The sequence below is a fragment of the Anolis sagrei genome, chromosome 2, assembly GCF_037176765.1.
Source record: "Anolis sagrei isolate rAnoSag1 chromosome 2, rAnoSag1.mat, whole genome shotgun sequence".
In the NCBI taxonomy this organism is placed as follows: domain Eukaryota; kingdom Metazoa; phylum Chordata; class Lepidosauria; order Squamata; family Dactyloidae; genus Anolis; species Anolis sagrei.
Window position 1 is genome coordinate 202,175,858 of NC_090022.1, and position 15,081 is coordinate 202,190,938.

Here is a 15,081-nt window from a genome sequence, read left to right on the forward strand (position 1 = left end):
TCATTTCATATTCTCCAACCATATTGCTGTAATTTTTCCTCCCTCTCACCCACTTCATCAAAGTATGCATATAAATTTGATCTCAAAAAAAGGATGCTTTAATGAGGAGCTGTTACATGTTCATCTCCAGTTTCCCTTGTGCTTCATTGCGGTCTCTCCCAAATCAGTTGAGAAAGATGCTAAATTAATGCAGCATAAAGATCAACTCACGAAAGGTGCCAATGCATTGAATTGCCTTGGTTGATTCCAAGCCGCTTTGATGCCTTCATCCAATTGCATTCCTCTTCCAATAATTAGTGTGAGTTGTAATCAATCTAGATCAGGGGTTCTCAAGCTTTATAATGCCGTGACCTCTTAATACAGTTCCACATGTTGTGGTGACCTCCAACCATAACATTATTTTCATCGCTGCTTCATAACTATTATGAATCGTAATGTAAATATCTGATATGCAAGATGTATTTTCATTCACTGGACTAAATTTGGCAAAAATATTCACTGGACTAAATTTGGCAAAAATACCCAATATGCACAAATTTGAATACTGGTGGGGTTGGGGGGGCATTGACCTTGGGTTTTGGAGTTGTAATTCACCTACATCCAGAGGCACTGTGGATTCAAACAATGATGGGTCTGGACCAAACTTTGTCATGAATACTCAATATGCCCATATGTGAACACTGGTGGTGTTTGGGGAAAATAGACCTTGACATAGTTGCAGTTGCTGGAATTTATAATTCACTTACAATCAAAGAGCACTTTGAAACTCAGCCCACAATAAATCTACACCAAACTTGGCACACTACCTACATGGCCAACACTGAATACCAGTGGGGTTGGGGGAGGGGAGCCTGTTTGTATTCTGGGAGTTGTAGTTCACCAACACCAAAAAGGAAGAGAAGGACAGGCAGATAAATCTTCAGATTATTCCAGAATAATCTGTCATACTTTGTATTTGCCTTCAGACAGGTTGGGTGCTCAGCTTGGTTTTATAAGCAGTACAATAAGGTCCACCTGGGAGAAATATGTTTATATTGGCAGATCAAAGCCATGGCTCCCAAACTAATCAATGGATGGTTGTAAAACATGGGCTCAGCTTTGTCAGGATGACAATGATTCAGATACCCGCAGAGGGTTTGTTTCCAAACAAGGCATTCCCAGACATCTCTATCATCTCCTTACAGCACTGAACATCATTTGAACAAGTTATGAGAGGTGTAACAATGCAATTATCTATAGTGCTCTGAAGTAGTGTTGCTCTCAAGTGTTAAGAGGAAATGGCAATAGTGATTAGCAGCCCTCCGCTTGTTATTTCCAAAGCAGTCATAACATCAGCACAAGTGGCTTCTGGGGACAACATGTGATGATGTCATTAGGGTGGTGCAGGGGATGCAGATGGCACTGGGTGACAACTTCAGAGAGGATGACACCAAAATGGCTCTCTATAAAAATTGTGTGCAGAGTTTCAGCAGAAATTTATTCTTTATTATATTAAAAAGACTTCCTGTAGTTAGAGATAATCATAATTTATTTTCATAAGCACACCTTACAAGTGCTGTATTAATATATCTATAAACCTAAAACTTGGTGCTAATTGACTATGAACTTCTAGTGTGCATGTGCTTTGTCAGCACTGTCATTATTATCCACAAATCATTTTATTTCATCTACACACCCTACAATCATATCCTGTTGTTTTCATTGTTGATGGTTGGTAGTCATAGATTTTCTGGCATTTGAGTTACAATATTGTGGTAGTGTCTAGAATAGGAGGTGGCAGCATAAGTAATTGCACTGGGTGACACCAAAACTAGTGATACTGAAGCCGAAATTTGGTTTTCTAGGGGCTGCGGAAAACAAGGGCCCGTTACCTGGCGAGATCTGCTAACCACCAATGTTTCAGGAAGAGACTAAGACCCACTAGTTGAAATCAAAGGACAGAGGCTTTATTAAATCTGCAGAAAGGATGCAATGTATCGCAATGGATGCCAAAATGTACAATCATAAACATTATGGGATATATATACAGTCACTTTTATATAGAAGAAACCCCATACATTAATATTGTCAAGTTTTGAAATTCCCTCCCCTGTCCCCGATTGTCAGGGCAGCCTCACAACCAGCAACCATTAGATGCCCAAACAAAGATAATTATAAGAACAGTTTACATTTAAAACAAATAGTTAAAATATCAAATACAAAATATTCAATTAAAATTATGCAAGTTGAAGTCATAATCCAGGTCTCTCCTTTGTCAGTCAAATAAATCATTCTCATTTTTATTGCTGTGTCTCCTGCTTGAATGCTTGGTCCCACAACCATGTTTTAAGTTTTTTCGTAAAGGATAGGAGGGAGGGGGCTGATCTGATTTCATTAGGGAGGGCATTCCACAGCCAGGGGGCACCACTGAGAAGGCCCTGTCTCTCATTCCAACCAGCCGTGCTTGTGAGGATGGTAGAATTGAGAGCAGGACCTCCCTTGACTATCTTAACCTCTGGGGAGGGTTGTAGAGCGGGATGCGTTTGGACAAGTAAGCTGGGCCGGAACCATTTAGGGCTCTATAGGGTAAAGCCAGCGCTTTGAATTCTGCTCAGTAGCAAATTGGCAGGAAGGTGGTATGTCCTTGTGTGCTGCCCCGATAAGCAATCTGGCTGCCGCCCATTGGACTAATGAAGCTTCTGAACAGTCTTCAAATGCAGCCCCACATGGAGCATGTTGCAGTAATCTAATCAGGCTGTAACAAGAGTGTGAACCCCCGTGGCCAAGTCAGACTTCCCAAGGTATGAGCACAGGTGGCACACAAGTTTTAATTGTGAAAAAGCTCCCCTAGCCACCGCCGAGACCTGAGGTTCCAGGCTCAATGATGAATCTAGGATCACTCCCAAGCTGCGAACCTGCACCTTCAGGGGGAATGTAACCCCATCCAGCACATGTTGTAATCCTACGCCCTGTTCTATCAGAAATTTAAGATATTTGTATGTCATCTGCCTGTCAAAAACTTGTTGGGTGGGTGGGTAAGTCTATTTTTATGTCATATACATTTCCAGCAGGATGCCAGCTGTAAGTTTTTAAATACCTAATTAAAAATATTCCCTGTTTACAGGTTGAGTTCAAAAGGGTCTGACATAAAACTATTAGATTAAATGCAAGCTGCGTTACAAAAAACAATCGCGGGAGGGAATTTGACTCGTTTTGATGCCAGTTTTGCTGCTGTCACTCACACATCAATGACATTTTATTAATTTCTTAACAGACGCTGCAAATGGGCATCAAGCACTTTTCTGGGCTCTTTGTGATGTTATGCATTGGATTCGGCATGTCTATTCTAACGACAATTGGAGAGCATATTGTATACAGGCTGGTAATCCCACGAGTCAAAAAGAAATCCAAGATGAAATACTGGCTCCACACAAGTCAGGTATATGTTGCAGCATTACGTCTCTGAAAATAAGTAGTCTTGTTCTGAATTGACTGATCAAGCCAAACTCGGAGGACTGAACACCAGGGATTTCAAAAGCCACTTCCCAAAATGCAAGGTGACCAAAAATCAAAACAGCCAGGGTGGAACAAGGAGTGTGGCTATGTAGTTGGGGATATACATAGTGAGGAAACTGAATGACTTCCATAAATTTGGATGGAATAGAGGAATAAATTGCAAACTATAATGCAGTAGCCTTTAACCTTTGTCCTTCTCAAGTCAGTTTGGCATTAAAAAATTCCCAAAATGCAAAAAAGAAAAACCACTTCTAAAAATGTGTAAACATGTATATACTGTGTTGTTGAAAGCTTTCATGGCCAGAATCACTGGGTTGCTGTGCATGTTTGGGGCTGTATGGCCATGTTCCAGAAGCATTCTCTCCTGACATTTCATCCACATCTATTGCAGGCATCCACAGGACCTCTGAGGACCTCACAACCTCTGAGGATACCTGTCATAGATGTGGGCGAAATGTCAGGAGAGAATGCTTCTGGAACATGGCCATAAAGCTCGAAAACAAACAGCAAGCCATGTATATACTTTCACTCTTTTGAGAGAAAACACTTGAAAAGATTCAGTCTCAAAATCAAGAATGAAAACAGTGAAATTGGCATACTTGTTTACTACATGATGCCATGAACATATGTTGTTTGCTTAATGAGTCCGGCAACAGGCCCACCTTAGAATGTTTGGAAACCTTTCTTTATTCAGACTTCATTCTCCAGGCAGTATGGCCAATATTCTCCAGTTCAGGGAATTACAGTTCCAAAGAGTCAGTTTCCCAAGTTCTGCCCCACCTACCTAGTATTGTCAGCATTTAACTGACAAACAATGGTTCTGGGTAAAAGTGTTTCTTTCCCAGTCCTGCTACAGGAAATTCCAAAATTAAGTTTAGTCCATTTTCATATAATTGGGTGCATCTACACCAGACATGGGCAAACTTTCTAACTTGGTGGGCTGGAGTGGGGTGGTTGGGCCGGGAGGGAGGGAGGGGGCTCTCCCCAAGTCCCATCCCTGCCCTTTCCTCCCCTTCCTCTTCTCTTTTAGAGGCAGAAAGTGAAGGAAAGGCAGGAAATGTTTGGATCTAAAAAGGGTTAGCCTTTGTCAGAATGAGATGGTGGACGGGAGAAAAAAATGTATCCATTAAACGCTTTATTGCCTACTCCTGATATAGAATCCTAGAACCCTAGAGCTGGAAGAGAACCCCAAGGGCCATCCAGTCATGCAGGAAGGCACTCCCGATAGACAGCCCCTGCAGAAAAGCATCCAGAGAAGGAGACTCCACCACACTCCCAGGCAGCCTATGCCACTCTTCAACCAGTCTAACTCTTAGGAAAGATTCTTCCTAATCTTTACAGTCAAATCTCTTTCCCTGCCAATTGAAACCACTGCTCCCTTGTGCCCTGGTCTCTAAAGCTGCAGAAAGTCACTTTTCCCCCTCCTCCTCAATTTTTTTATCATGTCATTAGTGACTTGAGAAACTGCCAATCGATTCTGGTGTGAAAGAATTGGCCATCTGCAAGGACATTGCCCAGGGGACGCCCTCCTCAATGGGACACCCTTTTAAATCCTGAAACATGGTTCTCATGTTCCCACTCAATAATAATAATAATAATAATAATAATAATAATAATAATAATATTAATAATAATACATCACACAGTCCTAGACACTTGGAAAGTGTTCAACTTGTGATTTTGTGATACAAAATCCAGGATATAGATCTCATTTGCTGTGACATCCTGTGCTTTTGTGTCAATAATAATAATAACAATAATATTAATAATAATGGTTTATTTATAACCTGCCCTATCTCCCTGGGGGGGTCCCAGGGATACCTTCTCTTCTCTCAGCCAAACATCCCCCAGGAGGAAAGGAGGAAGGAAAAAGAGAAGGAAAGAAGGAAGAAAGGGAGGAAGACAAGGATGGAAGGAAGGGTGGAAGGAAATAGAGGGAGGAAAGCCAAAAGGGAGGGAGGGAGGGAGGGAAGGAAGGAAGGAAGGAAGGAAGGAAGGAAGGAAGGAAGGAAGGAAGGAAGGAAGGAAGGAAGGAGAAAGAGAGAGGGAAGGAAGGAGGGAGGAAAGAGTGAAGGAAGGAACTACAAAGGGGTGGAAGGGAAGGAAGGCGGGAGGGAAGAAGAAAGGAAAGAGAGAAGGAGGGAAGGATAGGATGGTGCGAGAGAGAGGAGGTTCTGAGAAAAGAGCCCAAGGGGCCTCATCCAGCCCCCAGGCCTAGGTTTGCCTGTACCTGATCTACAGTATAGAATGAATGCAGTTTGACACCACTTTAGCTGCCATGGCTCAATGCTATTCAATCATCACGTTGTAGTGGTGCATTTCCACTGAAGAATTACTAGAGTTTCACACCACTTTTACTGTCATGAAACCTTCTCTGCCAAAAAGGGTTGGTGCTTCACCAAACTGCAAATCTTTTAATTCCATAGCATTGAGCCATGGCAGTTAAGTGGAGTGTAATTACATTAATTCGACAGTGTAGATGCACCCACTATGATCACTCAACAAACCAGGGAGGCGTTTGGAGAAATGTGTCTTGGCATTGGCCTGAGAATGTCATATATATTGTGGGTTTTTACTTTGTGACAAATCTTTTAAATATTGTGGGTTTTTATAAGTAAAGGCCAAGTTCTCTACTTTGTCTTCATCTGACAACGCAATGACAGTTTCCCTGCTGGTTCATTTATTTTCCACTTTCCCTCTAGAGATTGCACCGAGCTCTAAATAGTTCGTTTATTGAAGACAAACACCAGCCTAAAGCAAAGCGAGTAGAAAAGAGGTAAGAAAAATGGCTTTTTAAACTCTTTATTTGCAAATGAATCTGTAGATGTGAATTCCCCAGATATATATCGTAATTTTTTTCCCAAGGAAAAGAAAAGCATTCTGGAAAATAGAATTGTACTACACAGTCACATGTTGATAAGCAACTGAAATTCATATTTATTTGTGCCATCTCAGCCATTTATCATAAAGAAAAATGTCAGCTATATGCCTTTCTTCAGAATAGCAATTATATCCCAGTTGATTTATTATACATCTACTTTTTCTTGATTACATTCGTCAGTAAGGTGCGGGCAAATCTGGTGAGTCTTTGGGCCATCAAGAGCTACCTTCCAGATGTACCCAGAGGCCGATGTCTAGTTTCCTGAAAGTGTTCTGTGGTCAAAATCTGTTTTAAAGAGAAACAATTTCCAAGTCTGTGTTGTCAAAAGCTTTCATGGACAGAATTACTGGGTTGCTGTGAATTTTCCAGGCTATATAGCCATGTTCCAGAAGCATTTTCTCCTGACATTTTCCTACATCTATGGCAAGCATCCTCAGAGGTTGTGAGGTTGGTTGGAAACTAGGCAAGTGAAGTTTATATATCTCTGGATTCCCCCAGGCAGGAAGAAGCCAGACTTTTAGCAGCAAGGCTATTCAGTGCTAATGAAGCTAGTCAACTACAACATTCACATTTACCTCAAACAGACAAGAGTTCTTTCTCCCACCCTGGACATTCCACCCCGCATACCTTCCCAGTGCCATGGCATGGCACAACGGCACGGCCACCATGGCCATGTGAAAAGATCCCATGTCATTGATTTTTAAACTACTAGAATATTTGTAACATTACAGAGCTACCATTTAAATAGTGTGATTTTATGGAGTGACATTGCAGCACGCTGCAAGCTTGACAGTCGTGTTTTGAGTTCTCTGACATAACTCATGGCATGACTAATAAGAAATGTGCCTGCTTGTATTTTTCCACCAGCCTGCTTTTGATCCCACCTGACCACCCCATGCCTGCATAACTAACCCAGTGCTAACTGTAGGGTAAATTGCAGAAATCTGACAGAACTAAATCCTGAGGCAAATGTGACTTTCAAGATGCATTCTATAGATATATTCTACTTGAAAGACCGAAACCAAGAATTCCATGGAAGGAAGGGTAGAACAACCCCCCACCCCATCCTAAAAATATCCTTTTAACATTGACTGTGTCTAATTGGAGCACTCCCATCTCCAAGCCTGTTCAAACCCGTTGCGTTTCCACAGAGGATTCATGTCCACAGGGCCATGTTGCAGAAAACAGAGCCTGGGAACACAGCAATAATGAATTAATGTGGTGGAACAGCGTAGTGAGCTGCCTTTCATTCCCCGATAACACTCATTTATTCCTTTAGATAGCTGCTGTATTGAAAGTGGGAAGGAACCAAAAATGATGAAAATAATTTGGGCTGTATTATTATTTCCTTAGGGAGCAATCCTTTGATACTTTCTATCCTTACACATTTCTCAGAAGACTCTTCTTTTTTTAATAGAGTACATGCAGACTTACAGCTTCAGCTATATCAGAATTCATCTATTTCAATCAGCATGGATTTGCTAAATGCATAAAAAAAAATGGCTGTGGGGTCAAAAATGCTCTACATGGATACAACAAAAGCTAAGATCTTGTGTCAGTTTGTTAGATATAAGATGCCAGTAATTTACTGCTCAATGCTGTTATTACTTGATAGTAGCAAAGGACCCTGAGAGGTTCACATGTTGTTAAACAGCTATTACATATCATTCAAAAAGTAGTTTTTGGATTTATTATTGAAAGTTTCATGGCCAGAATCACTGGGTTGTTGTAGGTTTTTCAGGCTGTATGGCCATGTTTTAGAAGCATTCTCTCCCGACGTTTCACCTACATCTCTGAGGATGCTTGCTACAGATGCAGGTGAAACATCAGGAGAGAATGCTTCTAATACATGGCCATACAGCCCGAAAAACCTACAACAACCCAATTTTTGAATTATAAATCCCAGATTCTATCAGCCAGTATCCATGTTGGCTGGAGGAAATCTGGGATGATGTTCCAAAATATGAAACAAGGTATCCAGATGAATAAAAAACAAAACTGAAAGCCATCTTCTAATTGTACACGTGACATTCTTTTTGCAGGTCCCACGCAGGAAACAGTGAGCACGCAGTGTGGAATACGGCTAGCCCTGGCAACTGCCATCGGAGGAAATATATCTGCACCGAGGAAAGGCAGAACGAAGTGGTTCTCAAGCAGCAGCAGGAGCAGCAGGAGCAAGAGATACCTCTTCCTCCCGTAAAGAGAGACTCTCCAGCATCGCTGGCCACAAATGGGAAAGCAGACTCTGTTAACATTGCTAGGACCTCAGTGATCCAAGAGCTCTCAGAACTGGAGAAACAGATCCAGGTGATCAAGCAGGAACTACAGCTGGCCATGAGCAGAAAACTGGAGCTGGAAGAGTTTCAGAGGACAAACAGGACTGCGGAGTCTTAAGCGGCCGCTTTCCAGTCCTTCCCATTTCCCTGTAACAATGCAAAATGCACTTCTTGGGGTAATGCCAAGGGGCAAAACAAGGCACCACAATCAGCAAAGCAATACATCCTTCAGCCGATAACTCCTTCCTCACACAACACCAAGATGGTCTAGGGTCGCAGCGTTCCTTACTTCTGGCTGTGTGGCCATTTCAAAGGAGAAAGTGTTTTCCCATGAGAAGTCTTAGCTTACCAGAAGACTCTTCCCAAACTCTGAGCCACCAGGTTGTGTGGCTCCTCTTGTGCTTCTCACAAAATAGACATTCTACTTTTTAGCCCTTTCTGTGCATTAATTGGGGGGAAAAAGTGAAGGGAGATTTAAAGCGATGATCGAGAATCGTGCATCTTGGTGGTATTTTATTTGGATTTTGCTGTTCGAAGTTGTTAAGGTCTACCTAGAAAAATACGGTCAGCCCTCCTTATCCACAGATTTGGTATCCATTGGTTCGGCCATCCATGGCTTGAAAATATTCTGCTACCACCCCAAAAATCTAAAAAGCAAGCCTTGATTTTGCCATTTTATACAGCAGACATTTTACTATGCCATTGTACCCAGTGGGACTTGAGCATCCATGGATTTGATATCCATAGTCCCAGAACCAAACCACAGCAGATTTCAAGGGGCCACTGTAGGACCTTACACAATGAAACACTTCTTCTTCGTGATTGAGTACAGATTTTTCTCCAAAAGAGGAAAAACCAAGGGTTAAATTCAACTATAAATTAATGCTTCTACTATTGAAAGATCTCAGAGCTTATGTAAACCAGGAAACAATACTGTAATTGCATTTGTTCAAGCCCTGATTGCCTAAGTGACTGTACCTTTGTGAAGCTTGTGCAAGAAGGCATCTGATACTTCCTTGCACTAGCTATTTTCTGTCATCTTACATGGAATTTGGCACAACTCTGTTACCACTACCCAATCAAACTAAACAGCCACTGATTGACCCTTTGAGGATTGGAAGGGGGGAAGAAACTCCCAGCCAACTTTGTGGATATCAGAACAGCCTTTTGCCACCTACAAAATGTTGGGTTCCTCCATCCTCCTAGTTCACTCTCCTAGACGTATGCTGGCACAACTTTCTGCTCCCCCTGCATTATTTTGGATTTTTCAGCATGGGGTACTAGCATTCTTGGCTCTGGCACTCCAAATTGCAATCTGAGAGGATCTTATTTTTTGATGCTCCAGCATTGCAAAACCAATCCTTAAAAAAACACTCATTCAGCTTTTACTTGGATATGTTAGATGACTAAAGGAATGAGATCTTTTGTGCAGAAAAAAAAACATTCAAAATATGGCTTCCCGCCTTCATCTTAAATATCAGGAACTTCACTGACTCATTCTGAATTATTATACATCAGCTTTCAGCAATCAAATGCAGCAGGTGTATCTTCCAGGTGTTTCTGGCCTGTTAACTCCAAGGGTGGTAGGAGCTGCAGACCAACATCACTTGGAAGGCCACATATCCCCAACTCTAAAGATTTAATATTACATTTCCTTACACAATTCTGCATTTTGCTACTTCTTTGAATCAACTGTCAGGGCAGGACCCAATTCTACCTTCAAGTTATTTAGGCTAAGGACACCTTTACTCAAAATTAAAGCAGATCCATGAAAAGAGAACCTATTGCAATGAATTGGGCTTTTATTCAATGCCTACAGAACATAATGAATTCCTGTTGAAATCAATGGAGTTACATGGAGCAGGGAATTAATGTTAGATTTAACCCTTTGCCTTTACAAACTAATCCTACGATTGTTCTCAGCAGGTTCTGTGGCCCTGAACATCCATTTCGAGCAAAGAAAATTAAAAAATTAAACCATTTCCAAAGCTACACACAATTTAACTATGGTAGCCTTTTTTGGTATTTCTTGTTCCCAGTCTCATGATATGTATACATACATATACATTATATAGATATAGATATATTTGGCCTAAGATTCCCCATCATAATCTCAGAACCTGTTGTTTTCAGCTGGTGATGGGGAACCTGTGGTCCAAAGGTTGGCTCAAAGTCAATGCTATGGCTTAATGTTTTTGAAGCGCAGTGGTATCCTTCAGTGAAATGTGTTGTGTAAGTTACCAGTGGTGGCTTGGCTCTCCAATTGTAAATGTTTGTTCTTGATGCGGGTGCTATGCAAGTGGTGGGTGAAACAATGTATGGCATACAATCAACTGGCAAACCATTCCATCTCCCACATCTTCACTCCCAGCCCATCCATACATGCAAATTAGTACCACCAACAAGGTCTAATTCACATGCCATTTGGCTTATGTAGTCCCTGACTCCACAGGCCCTCTCAAGCCATTCCAAGTGATGTCCATTTATTTTCTCCTGAGCTCAGTGATGAACTCCTTAAGAGATGGACTGTCAACATAGTAGATAAATGTGGACTCCAAACTAATCCATAGAACTGGGTAAGGATGGAGAAATCTATTAGCTTCACTGTTTTCCACATTCCTTTTATAAAATCTCAGTTTTTCCAAATTATCCGCAAATATTTGTGAATCCTTCCAACAACTAAATGGAATGCAGTTTCCCAGCTTTTTTCATGTCAAGAGTGAATTGATAAACTGCAAGTCACTTTTGGTATGAGAGAATTGGCTGTCTGCAAGGATGTTGCCCAGGGGATGCCCGGATGTTTTCCCATCCTGTGGGAGGCTTCTCTCACTGTCTAGATTCAATTACAATTAGTCCTCTATATACACAATATTCCACCATCCATGAATTGAAAATAATTTTTAAAACATCCAAAAGTAAAACCCAATCTTGCAATTTTATATAAGCAACCATTTTACTACATGATTATATATAATCAACTCAAGCATCCACAGATTATGGTGTTCACAGTTCATCCTTGAACCAAACTCCAATGGATATCGAGGGCCCACTGTAGAACCATTATTATAAGCTCCAAGACTGTCCTTGCCTGAGTTTCTGGTGACACAACCCAACAACAACAATTCTTGGTATCTTGATTTTTTGGCCTATTCCTGGGGTTATTTGGGGTGCTGATTCAGCAGACTGCATTGGATAGACCACATCAGCTCAAGTTTCTTGGATATGGTTACCATGACTTTCTATGGGCAAGCAGATAGTGACTGCTAGACGGCCTATGTTCTGTATCTCAAAAACTAGAGCTAATCAGGGAAAACTGGTGACATTTTTGGAATCAGCAAGTCAAATATACCCAGAAATAAGCTTAACATTTGAGGCACCCAAATGTGTGTTGGGGAATGTAATTGAAAATTGAGAGGTCTCCAAGAAAGTGAAGAGGTGGCAATTATTATACAGCCTTAATATGCCCATATTTTTCAGTGTGAAAAAGCTCTAGGCCATACCAACTAAATTGGTCAGTTTTGCTTTCTACATCAATTAAAAAAAACATGACTTTTGGTAAATTTGGCAAATTCCTCGGGTTAGAACACTTAGTTTGGAATGGCATGAGAACAGTGGCAGGGGAGGCAGCAACCACATCACAGTAACAGCACGCTGGGCCTGGACTAAGATACCAGTATGTGGGAACTGGTACTCATATGCCACAGGGGACTTACTTCCTTTGAATGTTATGTAATGTCCATCCATGAATCCCAGCTGATGGGCTTTCTTCTAATATACTAGGCATTGAAGACCCAAGAATCCCAAATATGTGTGACTTGGCCAAGGCCTAGAAATTATCTTTTCTCATCTGAGTCACCAGGCAATTATTTTGCCCAATCCCAAAAAGCTCTTCTCATTTCCCACTCCCCAAATATATGCTGGCATTGATTTATTTATTTATTTGAAGAATCCAACAGAAAGCCAGCACTACATCTCACATCTTTGGTGTAAATGAATAATTAATTCTTTAATTGATTTCTACGAGTTGCCCTTGACCATCTCCTTTTCTGAGTGAAAACTCTGGATGGGGTTGTGGTTATTTTTTTTTTAATTTTCAATAAATTTTAATACTATTTTTAGGCTGTTCCGTTTTCATTATGGTTTGAGAGTTTGCTGAATGAAAGTTGGCTAATGCCATATGGAAAAAAATCATTCTGTAAAATCATTTTAAAAAGGAATATCCAACTTGGGACATCACAATCTTTCAGAGAATATCTGGCTATGTTAGCAGCAATGGTAATGTATCAGGGAAAAAAATACAAGTTGGAAATTGAGTAGTAGAAAATACAAGCCTTTCTTCATGCACTGTGGAGCTAACTCAGGATATTCCCCATGCCGAGATGTGTATCATGGACACTAACTTAAAAGATGGCACCGGATTTACAAGAGTTCTCATCCTGAGAGAAAGGCAAGATATAAAAATAAGAAAAATATCATCAGCTTAATGACATTTTCATGGTATCAATCACCATCTAGAACAGTAATTCCCAATGTTTTTTTCACCAGGGGCCACTTTGACCAGGGTCCACTCTCCAACATTAGTACCAAAAGGTACTAATCAAAACTGACCAAATCAGTTTTTGATCAACTTTAGATTTGGTTTGGTTATTTGGGGTGCTGATTCAGAAAATTGCATTGGATAGACTACATCAGCTCTAGTTTCTGATACAGAACATATGCCATCCAGTAGTCACCATCTGCTCGCTCACAAAAAACCAAATATAATAATCTAGAGCTGATGTGGTGGTAATAATCTTTCATGAATAGTTAGCCTCCCCTCTCCCAGCATCCCAGTTGCCTCTGCACTGTAAGAGGATTTTGTGAGACCAGTCGCTCTTGTTGCCACGTGATTTCGAGTCAATGGTGTAGCAATGGTGAAGCCGTGGACCATATTTTAGTTCTTGGGGACCACTGATGGTCCACAGACCACAAGTTGGGAACCACTGATCTAGAAACTGGCTACTGGAAACAGCCAATGCCTTCTTTATGTACTCCACTGCAATCCCTGTATCCACAGAACCAATATATAGTTTAATGTACTCACTTATTGATCTCTTGTACAAGTTACACCCTCTTTTCAGTACCAAAAGGAGCAAGAAAAAACATTGAAAGGAGAAAACCAAAACTAGAGAAAACCAAGACACCACATAACCACAGATTTTTATTGGCACAAATGTACTCTGACATTGGTCATTTTTATAGCAAAGGGGAAATTTGACAGTAAATTGAATTGAAGTATCTGATATACTGGCCACTATCTGTCACCACTCTACTCTACCTTAAAAGGGCTTCTTAATGGAGGAGTGGTCTAAAAGGTCCCTCTTGCTTTTTAGTCCCAGGTGTAGATCCAGTAAAAAGACAGGTCACAATAGGAAGCCTCTTCCAGGACACATAGCAAATTGAATCAGATGCAGGTTCATGTATGTTGAATCCACTTGTGTGATTCATCTGCCATGAAAAAGTGGGTGACAGATCCTACTTGTGCCTTTTGGGTGTGTAGGTTCTAGTTCACAAAGGCTACATTCACCTCACATGATGGACTACACCCCTTCAATACTACAATGGGTCATACATGGGGGCCTATAGACAAAGCACTGTGTGTAAACCAGGCATGGGTAAAATTCAGCTCCCTAGGTGTTTTGGACTTCAACTTCCGCAATTCCTAACAGCTGGTAAGTAAAGGTAAAGGTTTCTCCTTGACATTAAGTCTAGTCGAGTCCAACTCTGGGGGTAGTGCTCATCGCAATTTCCAAGCCAAAGAGCCGGCGTTGTCCATAGATCCAAGGTCATGTGGCCGGCATGACTGCATGGAGCGCTTTCTACAGAGCGGTAGCTATTGCTCTATTCAAATGTACATGTTTTCGAACTACAGGGTTGGCAGAAGCTGGGGCTAACAGCCGGAGCTCGCCCCACTCCCCAGATTTGAACTGCCAACCTTTCGGTCTGCAAGTTCAGCAGCTCAGTAGTTTACCCTACTGCACCACAGGAGGCTAGTAGGCTATTAGGAATTGTGGGAGTTGAAGTCCAGAACACATAGAGGGCCAAAGCTTGCCCATGCCTGGTGTAAATCCATCTCTTCTGGAACATTATGGCATACAGAGGGGAGGCAAGTTCTTCTTTGATACTGCAAGCTGCTTTATCTATGTTACTGGTGGATCTTGCCTCATTTTAGAAGGCTAGCACTGAACATGGTGGTGGTTCCATTACAATCACTGTTTTCTCCAAGGATGAGTTCCTTTCTTCTTTCTGCCAGAGTGCAGTGGTTACAAAAGTTTGTTCTGAAGTACCCTTAAATGGAAGAAACTGTGTGGTCCCAGGAAGGTGTTAAAGGCTCTCAATAAATACAAGACTGCCAACAAATGCAAGCAGAAACACACACAAACACAGGGA

General features: G+C 41.3%; 1 protein-coding gene across 1 annotated transcript in view; it reads left to right on the plus strand.

Moving 5' to 3' along the window:
- The window catches only part of GRIN3A (glutamate ionotropic receptor NMDA type subunit 3A), a 205,555-nt gene extending 192,789 nt beyond the window's left edge, over positions 1-12,766 (plus strand). Inside the window, exons 7-9 of the mRNA XM_060762543.2 lie at positions 3,254-3,418; positions 6,198-6,271; positions 8,419-12,766. Coding sequence (XP_060618526.2) covers positions 3,254-3,418; positions 6,198-6,271; positions 8,419-8,770 — 591 coding nt within the window. The 3' untranslated portion in view covers positions 8,771-12,766. The remainder of the gene's footprint in view (positions 1-3,253; positions 3,419-6,197; positions 6,272-8,418) is intronic.
- The last annotated feature ends 2,315 nt before the right edge of the window (positions 12,767-15,081 follow it).